At 44.2% G+C, this 11,495-nt stretch overlaps 2 protein-coding genes across 20 annotated transcripts in view; one reads left to right on the top strand and one right to left on the bottom strand.

The window, feature by feature from the left end:
* Window positions 1–238: 238 nt before the first annotated feature.
* Window positions 239–7,353, bottom strand: LOC128929351 (uncharacterized). The gene is made up of 2 exons (XM_078346693.1): window positions 6,709–7,353; window positions 239–5,820 (listed from the first exon to the last, which is right to left on the bottom strand). The coding sequence occupies exons 1-2, from the start codon at window positions 7,182–7,184 to the stop codon at window positions 5,715–5,717; spliced, it is 582 nt and encodes a 193-aa protein (XP_078202819.1). The 5' UTR covers window positions 7,185–7,353; the 3' UTR covers window positions 239–5,714.
* Window positions 6,893–11,495, top strand: part of ATE1 (arginyltransferase 1) — a 158,106-nt gene continuing 153,503 nt past the window's right edge. For 15 of the 19 annotated variants that reach the window (XR_013525155.1, XR_013525157.1, XR_013525156.1 and 12 more), the window contains exons 1-2: window positions 7,377–7,553; window positions 10,124–10,187. Coding sequence is in view for 15 of the 19 variants with exons in the window: in XM_035269311.3 (XP_035125202.1) it covers window positions 7,448–7,553; window positions 10,124–10,187 (170 nt within the window). In the remaining 4 variants the exon portion in view is untranslated. Of the gene's footprint in view, window positions 7,036–7,376; window positions 7,554–8,446; window positions 8,648–10,123; window positions 10,188–11,495 lie in introns of those variants that run through there. The other 4 variants (XM_078346690.1, XM_078346687.1, XM_078346691.1 and 1 more) reach the window with 2 other exon arrangements.

Raw genomic sequence — 11,495 nt, 5'->3', positions numbered from 1 at the left:
CCATTTCCTCTAGGTGGTCATATTTGTGGGCACAGAGTTTTAATTATATCCCCCTTTATTACGCATGGATAATGGATAATAAAGGTCAATGGACCAGTAGTGATGGCCCCTCTTTTACTTTTGATACTGGTAATTAGTCTTCTCTTTCTTCCTTAACCTTACTATAGGTCTGTCAATTTTATTTCAAAGAACTAGCTTTTGGGTTCACTGATTTTCTGTACTGATTTCCTCTACTCAATTTCTTTTATTTCTACTTCAATTTTCATTATTCTTTTTCTACTTATTTTGGTCTTTTTTCTAGCCTCTGAAGGTGGAATCTTGATTTCAGACCTCCTTTTTAAATAATGCATTTACTGCTACACATTTCCCTCCAAGCACTGCTTTTGCTGAATCCTACACATTTTAAGTTGTGGTTTCACTTTCATTTAGTTCAATATTTCGAAATTTCTCTCGAGACTTATTCTTTCACCCAAGCATTATTTATAAGTGTGTTGTTTAATCTCCAAGTATGTTGGAATTTTCCAGCTGTCATTTTTTTTTTTTTTTTTTTGAGACAGGGTCTTGCTAAGTTGCCCAGGCTGGGCATAAGTGATTCTCCTGCCTCACTCTTCCGAGTAGCTGGGATTCTAGGCACACACCACTGTGCATGGCTAATATGTTATTAATTTTTAGTTCAATTCCATTGTTGTCTGAAAGCAGACATTGCAAGTTTTCTAGTCTTTAAAACGTGTTGAGGTGTTTTTTTTATGGCTCAGAATGTGGTCTACTTGGTGAATGTTCTGTGTGAGCTGGAGAAGAATGTGTATGTTGCTGTTAGGTGAATTCTATAGATGTCAATCAGATCTAGTTGACTGATGATGTTATTTGATTCAACTGTGTCTTTACTGATTTTCTTCCTGGTAGATGCATCAATTACTGATAGAGGCGTGTTGAAGTCTCCTACTATAATAGCGGATTCAGCTATTTCTCCTTGTAGTTTTATCAGTTTTTGCCTGACGTAGTTTACCACTCTTTTGCCTGGTTACACACATTAAGGATTGTTATGCCTTTTTAAAGAATAGACCTCTTTATCTTATGCAATGCCCTTCTTTATTCCTAATTTTATTTGCTGTGAAGTCTGTTTTTTTCTGAAATATAGCTACTCTAGGTTTCTTTTGATTAGTGTTAGTATGGTATATCCTTCTTCATTTATTTACTTATTTAATTTTGGAACAGGGTCTCTATTGCCCAGCCTGGAGGTCAGAAGCATGATCACAGCTCACAGCAGCCTCAATCTCCTGTGCTCAAGTGATCCTCCCACCTCAGTCTCCTGAGTAGCTGGGAATACAGGTGCACGCCACCAGGCCCAGCTAATCAAAACTTTTTTTTTTCTTAATTTTGTAGAGACAGGTTCTCACTATGTTGCCAGGCTGGTCTTGAACCCCTGGCCTCAAGCAGTCCTCCTCGTGGCTTCCTAAAGTGCTGAGATTATAGGCATGAGCCATCATACCTGGCCAATCCCTTTACTTTTAATCTAAATGCGTCTTTAAATTTAAGGTGGTTTTCTTGTACACAACATGTTTGGGTCTTGTGTGGCTCATTCATGCTGACAGTGGGTTTTTTGTGTGTTGAGATCACCGACATTTAAAGTGATTATTGATACAGCTGAATATCTACCATATTACTATTTTTTTTGTTGTTTTTTTGAGACACAGTCTCCCTCTGTTGCCTAGGCTGGAGTGCAATGGTGTGAATTCAGCTCACTGCAAGGCTGGAGTGCAATGGTGTGAATTCAGCTCACTGCAACTTCTGCCTCCTGCATTCAAGCGAGCCTCCTGCCTCAGCCTCCCAAATAGCTGGGGTTACAGGTATGTGCCACCATGCCTGGCTAATTTTTGTATTTTTGGTAGAGACAGGGTTTCATCACATTGGACAGGCTGGTTTCAAACTCCTGGCCTCAAGTGATCCACTGGCCTTAAAGTCTTCCAAAGTGTTGGTACTGCAGGCTTGAGCCACTGCGCCTGGCCCATGTTACTGTTTTCTATTTGCTGCTCATGTTCTTTTTTTTTTTTTTTCTTTTTGAGACAGAGTCTTGCTCTGTTGCCCAGACTGGAGCACATGGCATGATCTTGGCTCAGTGCAACCTCTGCCTCCTAGTTTCAAGTGATTCTCATGTCTCAGCTGGGATTATAGGCATGTGCTATCATGCCCAGATAATTTTTGTATTTTTAGTAGAGATAGCATTTCACATGTTATCCAGGCTGGTCTTGAACTCCTGACCTCAGGTGATTGACATGCCTCAGCTTCCCAAAGTGCTGGGATTACATATATGAGCCACCATGTCTGACCTGCCTTCTCTGGTTTTAAGTTAAGCATTCAATATGATTTGATTTCTTTCTCCTCATTTAGTCTATCAAATGTGTTTGCTTTTTATTTTAAAAATTATTTTTATTTATTTGTTTTTGGGATGGAGTTTTGCTCTTTTTGCCCAAGCTGGAGTGTAATGGCGTGATCTTGGCTCACTGCAACATCTGCCTCCCGGGTTCAAGTGATTCTTTTGCCTCAGCCTCCTGAGTAGCTGGGATTACAGGTGCGCACCACCATGTCTGGCTAATTTTTTGGTACTATAAGTAGAGTCAGGGTTTCACCATGTTGGCCAAGCTGGTCTCGAATGCCTAACCTCAGGTGATCTGCCCACCTCAGCCTTCCCAAAGCATTGGGATTACAGGTGTGAGCCACTGCACCTGGCCTAGTTTCATTTATTTTTTAACTTTTTATTTCCATTGTTTAAATGATTGCTCTTGAGTTTGTAGTGTACATTGTTTTTTTTTTTGAGATGGAGTCTTGCTCTGTCACCCAGGCTGGAGTGCAGTTGTGTGATCTTGGCTCACTGCAACCTCTGTTTTCTGGGTTCAAGCAATTCTTCTATCTAAGCCTCCTGAGTAGCTGGGATTACAGGCACCTGCCACCATGCCCAGCTAAGTTTTGCATTTTTAGTGGAGATGGGGTTTCAACATGTTGGCCAGGCTGGTCTCGAACTCCTGACCTCAGGCAATCCGCCTGCCTCGGCCTCCCAAAGTGCTGGGATTATACGTGTGAGCCACGGTGCCCGGCTTGCAGTATATATTTATAACTAATTCAAGTTCCCTTTCAAATAATACTATACCACCTTATGAATAGGACAAGTACCTTATAACAGAGCATTAACATTTACTACCTCCCATCCCCTACAACACTGCTGTCATTTATTTCCGTAAGGTTCAATAATCATACTACTTATCCATATGCTGTAATTACAAATGCAAGTTATTATTATTTGTGGCCAAATGCTGTCAGATCAATTAAGGTTAAAAATATTTTTACCTCTACTTATTCCTTCTCTAATGCTCTTCCTTTCTTTACGCAGATCTGAATTTCTAAGCTACATTATTTGGCTTCTTTTTTTTTTTGAGGTGGAGTTTCGCTCTTGTTACCCAGGCTGGAGTGCAATGGTGCAATATCGGCTCACTGCAACCTCCATCTTCTGGGTTCAGGCAGTTCTCCTGCTCAGCCTCCCAAGTAGCTGGGATTACAGGCACACGCCACCATGCCCAGCTAATTTTTTGTATCTTTAGTAGAGACAGGGTTTCACCATTTTGACCAGGATGGTCTCGATCTCTTGACCTCGTGATCCACCCGCCTCGGCCTCCCAAAGTGCTGGGATTACAGGCTTGAGCCACCGCACCCGGACTTGGCTTCTTTTTTTTTTAAGACAGTCTCATCGTTGCTCAGGTTGGAGTGCAGTGGCACGATCTCCGCTCATTGCAACCTCTACCTCCCAGGTTCAAGTGGTTCTCAGGCCTCAGCTTCCTGAGTAGCTGCGATTACAGGCCTGTGCCGCCACGTCCGGCTAATTGTTTTGTATTTTTAGTAGAGACAAGGCTTCATCATGTTGGCTAGGCTGGTGTTAAAGTCTTGAACTCAGGCAATCCACCTGCCACGGCTTCCCAAAGTGCTAGGGTCACAGGTGTGAGTCACCATGCCTGGCCTATTTGCCTTCTCTCTAAAGAATTTCTTCAACGTTTCTTGGAAAGCAGGTCTACTGGCAACAAATTCCCTCCATTTTTGTCTGAGAGTCTTTACTTCCCTTCCACTTTTGAAGGATCATTTCTCTGGTTATAGAATTCTAGGCTGTTTCTTTCTTTTTTTTTTCAGTGCTTTTAAAATAGTTTCCTCTCTCCTGGCTTCCATGGTTTCTGAAGAGAGGCGTGATGTAATTCTTATCACTGCTCTTCTATATGTAAGGTCTCTTTTTTCCTCTGGCTTCGTTCAAGATTTTGTCTTTGATTTCTGGAGGCTTACATATGATACGCCTGTGTAGATGTTTTTGGCATTTGTGCCTGCTTTGCGTGTTCTGGACTGTTGTGGTTTTAAAATTTAATTTAAATAAAACAAAAAAATTCAGTTCCCCAGTCACACTAGTTACATTTTAGGTGCTCAACAGCCACATGTGGCTAGTATCTACCACACTGGAGGGCCAGGTCCAGACAGTTGAGGAAAGGAGATCAATCTAGGCCTCCTGACAGTGAGTGGCCTGCAGAGGAAAGCATCTCCTGGACTCTGTGGGCACCTGAGGCAGCTGCTGCTCCTGTTCACCTCCCTGCCTCTGCTCACACAACCCAGTCCTGCTTTCTGGAGTGTCCCTCCTCTCTTCCTCAGATTATCTTTATTTTACCCTTTTTTCTCCACCTTAACTTAGGTCCCATCTACCTGTAACACCTTTAGAGGGAAAGGAGAATGTGCTTTATTTCCTTTAAGAAACATGATCTGAGTCTGTCATCACCATCCAAAGATCCTTCACATCTCCAGGCCCAGTGCCGAGCCTCACACTTTTTGTAGACTTAATATCTTATCTGATAACATAAAAAATGTTAATGGAGGCAGAGAGCAGTGGCTCACGCCTGTAATGCCAACACTGGGAGGCTGAGGCAGGCGGATCACCTGAGCTCAGGAGTTCGACCAGCCTGGCCAACTTGGTGAAGCCCTGTCTCTACTAAAAATACAAAAATTAGCTGGGTGTGGTCACAGGTGGCTGTAATCCAAGTTACTCAAGAGGCTGAGATAGGAGAATCGCTTGAATCTGGGAGGTGGAGGTTGCAGTGAGCCAAGATCATGCCGTTGCACTCCAGCCTGGGTGATGTGACTGAAATTCCAGCTCAAAAAAAAAAAAAAACGTTTTTCTGTCACCATTTTATTCTGTCAAGTAAGAAAATGAAAAGCAAAGACAACTGTGTACTGCCAGCATCTCATACACAGAATGACATTCTAATAGTGTCCTCCCTTTTCCCCCAAAAGGAGGAAACTAAATTTAGCGATGTATTTTTTTTTTTCATGGACGACATCTCTACTAAAAATACAAAAATTATGCAGGTGCGGTGGTGCATGCCTGTAATCCCAGCTACTCAGAAAGCCAAGGCATGAGAATCGCTGGAACCTGGGAGGCAGAGGCTGTGGTGAGCCAAGATCATGCCACCGCACTCTAGCCTGGACAAGAGTCAGACTCTGCCTCTAACATAAAATATAATAAAGAAAAACAACACACATGCCTAGGACTTTGGACATTCTCATTATTTTTCAAGGCTGGCATGTCTTGGAGTGCCCTGGTTGAGGTTACTGTAGGACTTATGATAAGGATGAGGCTTTAAAGGGACAGAAGTGAAGTGGGACAGGAATAGTAAGACCAAAAAGCCTCCTGGTCAACCTTCCGTCCAGAGCATATTCTGCTTTTTCCGATGCATTCCACAGGCCTTGCTTTTGTTCCAAATGAGAGCCAGTCTGGGAAAGGACTGGGAATAGTCAAATCTGCCACAAAGAACAAAATGGATGAAGCTTGACTCAAGAAGATGAATACTGAGATACAGCACACAATCTTCAAGTCTAAGAGGCTGGAGGAAACTGGAGGGCCCTAAGAAACTGCTGGATATTACACGGCCATTCCTTAGGGGCCTCGTGGGAAGCACAAGTGATGCTTGGGAGTATTAAGAAGTCACCAGGCCACTAAGAAACCACTTTCAACTAGGTACATATCCAACACAGGCCCTTGGGGTCAAGAATGTCAAAACTCGTTTCAAAAGTTTCTATTTCTCCGAGTTTCATGATTTCACTTTTGTAAACACACCACTTTAAAAAAAATACTGCATAATCAGCTTTATGGTTGACTGAGAAAAACTATGAGAACAGACGGCTTAAATTATCTGTGCACGCGGAGGGAAAGATAAGGATATTATCTTGCTGGAGGTACTCATTTTTCTATTCTGCCCTAGACCGTCATTCCCTAAGAAATCTTCCTTAAAACAGTGGTTGCAAAATGGAGGCCCATGTGCTGGATTCAGATTTTGTTTCGCCTGTAGAGTTAAAAAAAAAAAAAATCTGTACTTCCAGCATCTCTTATTAAAAGTTATATGTGGCACTGGACAGACACGAACACAAGACAGCAACTGGCTCTAACTGATAGTTGTTTCCTTTAAAAGCCCTAATTGTTCTTTAATTTGCAAACCCTTGCCATTCTCGGAATTCCTGCTTTTGTTCTAGTATCCACGGGCACTGGAGTGCATGCCAGCTGATCTGGAAGAAGCGCTAGCAAGTCACCTACGTGGTGACAAGGGGCAGCCTGAGAGGGGAACTTTCAATCCTACACCTGCTGGAAATGACCTTGGGATAATCACAACCTTCGGTCCTCAGTTTCCTTACCTGTGAAATGGGGCTGATAACGCACAGCTGTGGGAAGCACTGGCCCAAACGCGGGGCTTGGGGGCACGACCACCATCCCCGCCCACGGGTCCCTGCGCCCGGCCTCGCTCTTCACCCCTCCCTCCACGGGCCCCCACGCCGGCCTCGCTCTTCACCCCTCCCTCCACGGGCCCCCGCGCTTCGCGGAGTTCGGCCCCGGGGCCGAGAGGCGTGGCCGGCCGAAGAGGACCCTCGCGGCGGCCATGGCCTCGGTGGTGGAATACAAGGGCCTCAGGGCTGGCTACCACTGCGGCTACTGCGACTCCAAGGAGGGCAAAGCGTCCTGCGGTGAGTGTCCCCGACGCCAGGGCTGGCGCGACCGCCTCGCGCCCAACCCCTGCCGCGCCCGCCGCGCTTCGGGCAGGCCCTCGGTGGGGGAAAGAGCAGGCTCGCACCCCGACCCCCGCTTCCCTTCCTCTCTCTCGACTCTCCCCCATCGTGCTCGGTCTCTCCGCCTCACCCTCACTGACGACGGCGGCCCTTTACGGAGAAAGAACGGAAACAGTGGAAAGCTGCCCTCGGTCAAGATGGCGCGGACGGCGTCAGCCCCAAGAGGCGCCGGGCCGACCGGGCCTGCGGGAGCCCGAGTGGCTTCGTGCGAACCTCGGGGGGCTCCTGGGCGGCGCGCTGCATTGTGGGGTGGCGGCGGCAGTGGCGGCGACGCTGGGCCGGAAGCCTGAGCGTTCGCGGGGCCGAGGCCATGGCTTTCTGTGCTGGGGGTTCGCCCAGCGTCGTGGAGTATTTCCCCAGCGAGGACTTCTACCGCTGTGGTTACTGCAAGAACGAGTTGGGCAGCCGGTCCAATGGTGAGCGAGCCGGGACGGCGGGCGTGGGAAGCCGGGTGCCAGGTCTCGGGATCCCGCGGTCCTCCAGCTGGGACGCGAGGCGGCCGGAGTCCCTGAGCGGCCCCAGTACCACGGCCGAGACGGAGTGGTCACCCTCGGGAGGGCCGCGGCGCCGGCTCAGCGGGGCAGCTTCGCGGTGCCTGCTCTGCAGGAAAATCCCCGCCAGTGCCCGGACCCGCGAGATCATGATGGTCTCCCCAGAGTCGGGAGACGAACGCCTGTGTGGGGTAGATGTGTGGGGTGAAGGACGGGCACACAGTGCCGGAGAACGCACCTGAGCCGTAGTTAATGGCCAGGGCTATCCGGTGGGTGCTGTGGTGGGAGCATCCCGGGAGCGAGGGCGAGACGCGGTGCGGAAGGGAGCTGTGGGTGTGCATACAGGTGCCCGTCATGTGTGACTCAGACGTCCCTTGAGGAAGATACAGGATGAACCCCTTGCATTTCTGGGTCAAAAAATAGATTTTTTTTTTTTTTAAGACAAACTGGTGACAGAGGTCGCTACCGGCTAGGGGTACTGTTTGGCCCGATCTGTTTGAAATTTTTACCATTTGCTTATATGCTATGTATTTCCTCCACCCACCCCGACGACAGCAAAGCCAGCCCACAAGTTTGTTTTGTTTTTGCCTCGTGATTCAGATTTCTTTGGGGGAGATTTGTTGTTGGTAAACAAAAGGTTGTGCTTATTTCCTGCCTTGCCATGCACTGGCCAATATAGAGTGTAGAATCTATTATCTTAATGAAACAGTGTAGAAGACGAAATTTGCATGAAAACACACAGGCATTTTCCATGAAAAGGTGTGAGTGGGGAATGAGTTGGTCAATAACGGTGTGTGCATTTCCTCCTTCATTAAAAGTGTTTATTAAGTGCTTCTTGTGGGCAGCGGTCTTGAGTACACAGTTATGCTATCATTAGAGGTGAGGATTATGAAGACTAAGAGGAAAAATGCTTCCAGTGTGGAGTTAAATGGAGAAAATCAACAGGATGCAAAGAGCTTCTGCGACATGATTACAGTTCTGGAAGGAGGAAGGCCCAGAAGCACCAAATACTGACAGTGGTAATATGGCCTTAGAGTAATATGAGTTCGTTCCTTCTCTTTTTCAGAATTTTTGTGTTTTGGCTATAATAATTATAAAACCAATAAGTTACATTAAACGTGCCTAAAGTTAATATCTTAATAGGCCATTGCTTATTTTTTTCCAGTAATTGTGGCAAGAAAAAACTGGCTAACATAAATGTCTTGTATTTCACATTTTGTGGAGGAAATATGCTTGCCACCTTTCCATCAAGAGAAAATAATCATCAATTTTAGTATCTCGGTTTTGATTTTAATACTCTTTATTATGGGGCATCTACTTGTTGGGTAGGTGAGTTTTGTTTTTCTTATTTACAGATGATGAAATTGAGGCTCATTGGGTGACTCCTTAGTATCAGTGAGTGCCTGCCAGGTGTCCAGATATTTCTGTTGGACTCCAGTGCCATGCCTTTCCCACTACCCAGTGTATCAGTCTGCTCTGTCAGTCCTGTCTCTATCTTTACATATCTCTGATGAGATTTACTGTTTACAAAAGAGAAAAATCCATTTCTTTTTTAACTTTAATTTTTTTTTTTTTTTTTAAGAGACGGGGTCTTGCTCCTTAGGTCAGGCTGGAGTGCAGTGAGGCATTTATAGCTTACTGCAGCTTCAAACTCCTGGCCTCAAGCCTCTTCTCACCTCAGCCTCCCTAGTAGCTGGGACCATAGGCACATGCCACAGAACCTGACTAATTACTATTATTTTTTATTTTTTGTGGAAACAGAGACTCGCTATGTTGCCCAGGTTTGTGTTGAACTCCTGACCTCAAGTGATCTTCCATGTTGGCCTTCCAAAGTGTTGGGATTATAGGCTTGAGCCACCACTGCACCAAGCCTTAACTTTAGTTCTGATATGCCTTTAAATGTTTCCTCATAGTCTTCATTTTTTTCCGTAGTTGCGTACTTATTCCATCATGTCGATATCATCATAGCCCCTGTAATCATCTTGTTGTTCCTGGCATTTGAATTCCTTTTAATTCTTACACTTAGAAGAAATATCGTTACATACTTTTCTCCAATTTTTAATGCTCAAGACTGCACTGTAAATATATACCGTATATAAATCAGGAGAACTGATAAGCACAGAAGATTTTGCCAAGTTTTCTGAAGAGACCAGCATGTAATCATTGGGGATATTACTAAAGTTTGAAGGTCTCATGCATTCTGATTGCAGTGAGGACCTAAATTTATGATGTCATAGAGACTACTGACTAATCGTCAAATAAATATAATTACTTTGATGTGTTTTTTCAAATTAAAATAAATATACTGTCATTTTTTATTTGTGCTGTATGTGTATCAGACTAACAGGTGTGAAGTATGTACAAACTTTTCCTTTCTCCAGTGTGAGCGTTTTGGAATTTTAACCTAAATACTCCTGTTTTTAAAAATCACACTTTGAATTTAAAAAAGAAAAAAGGTCACCCTGCCCTCATTAACACACTACTTATTTTTTCAGGCATGTGGGCACATTCCATGACAGTACAGGATTATCAGGATCTCATAGACCGAGGATGGCGAAGGTAAAGCTTCCTGATAGAGTCTTCCTGCTATGACTCAGGTTCTTGAAACAGCATGCCTTTAAAACGCTTTCATGTTGTTGGAAAGAGGTTTAAGAAAATTTTTATTATATTCTTTTGTGTAGTGATTTTTTTCTCTCTCTCTTAAAAAACTTCATTAGGAAAATGTCAAATATCCATAAAAGCAAAGGGTACATTAGAATGAACCTCAGGTACCTATCACTAAGTTTCAACAGTTGTTAACGTTCTGCCAATCATTTGATTCTCCTGCTCCTCTTTTTTTTTTTTTTTTAAAAAAAGATGGGGTTTCACCAAGTTGGCCAGGCTGGTCTCGAACTCCTGACCTCAAGTGATCCGCTCACCTCAGCCTCCCAAAGTGCTGGGATTACAGGCATGAGCCACTATGCCCGGCACTTGCTCCTCCTTTCAATATTTAACAGCAAATTACATCAGTATTTATTATTACATTTGTCCTATCAATAGATCGGCAGTAAATATGTATCTCTAAGAGGGGTCTTTTTTCTTTTTAACTTACCCATACTGATGTTATCACACCTTACAAAATTAATAAAAATTCTTCGATGTTACCTGTTACCTACTTTTTATTAGATTTTCCAGATTGTCTCAAAAATGTCTTCTTTAACAGTTGGTTTATTTGAATAAGGATTTCATTAAGGTCCACACTTGGCCTGTTTTGAGTAGTTATTTTTATGTAGATGATTTTAAGTAACTCTTAAGAGTTCCTTGTGTAAATATAAGTAATATTAAATACTAATACTAATACTCACCAAAAGACAGATTGGGAGCACCAGCTGAAACATCACAACTTTCTGATGAGATTCAGAACGTAGACATAGGTCAGATTTTAAAGGACTTTGTATGCCATGATATGGAATTTTTTTTTTTTTTTTTTAGAGATATGGACTTGCTCTGTTGCCCAGGGTGGAGTATAGTGGCATTATCATAGTTCACTGTAACCCCAAATTGCCACACAAGTGATTCTCTTGCCTTAGCCTCTCCAGTGGCTAGGACTACAGGTGTGCATCACAACATCTGGCTAATTTTTAAATTTTTTAAAGATCTCCCTATGTTGCCCATGCTGGTCTTGAATTCCTGGTTGCAAGTGGTCCTCCAGCTTAGCTTCTCAAAGTGTTGGGATTGTAGGTGTGAACCACCACGCCTGGCCAGAACTTTTAAAAGGTAGAAAGCAGTCATGGAAGGATTTTATGGTAAGAGAGAAATGTGATGGAGTTTGGTTTAGAAAACATTGTTCAGATGGCTGAGAGGTATTTGAGGGGTGGTCATAGAGGC

Source organism: Callithrix jacchus, chromosome 12, assembly GCF_049354715.1.
Source record: "Callithrix jacchus isolate 240 chromosome 12, calJac240_pri, whole genome shotgun sequence".
Classification (NCBI taxonomy): domain Eukaryota; kingdom Metazoa; phylum Chordata; class Mammalia; order Primates; family Cebidae; genus Callithrix; species Callithrix jacchus.
This window is presented reverse-complemented; position numbering and strand designations above follow the sequence as displayed.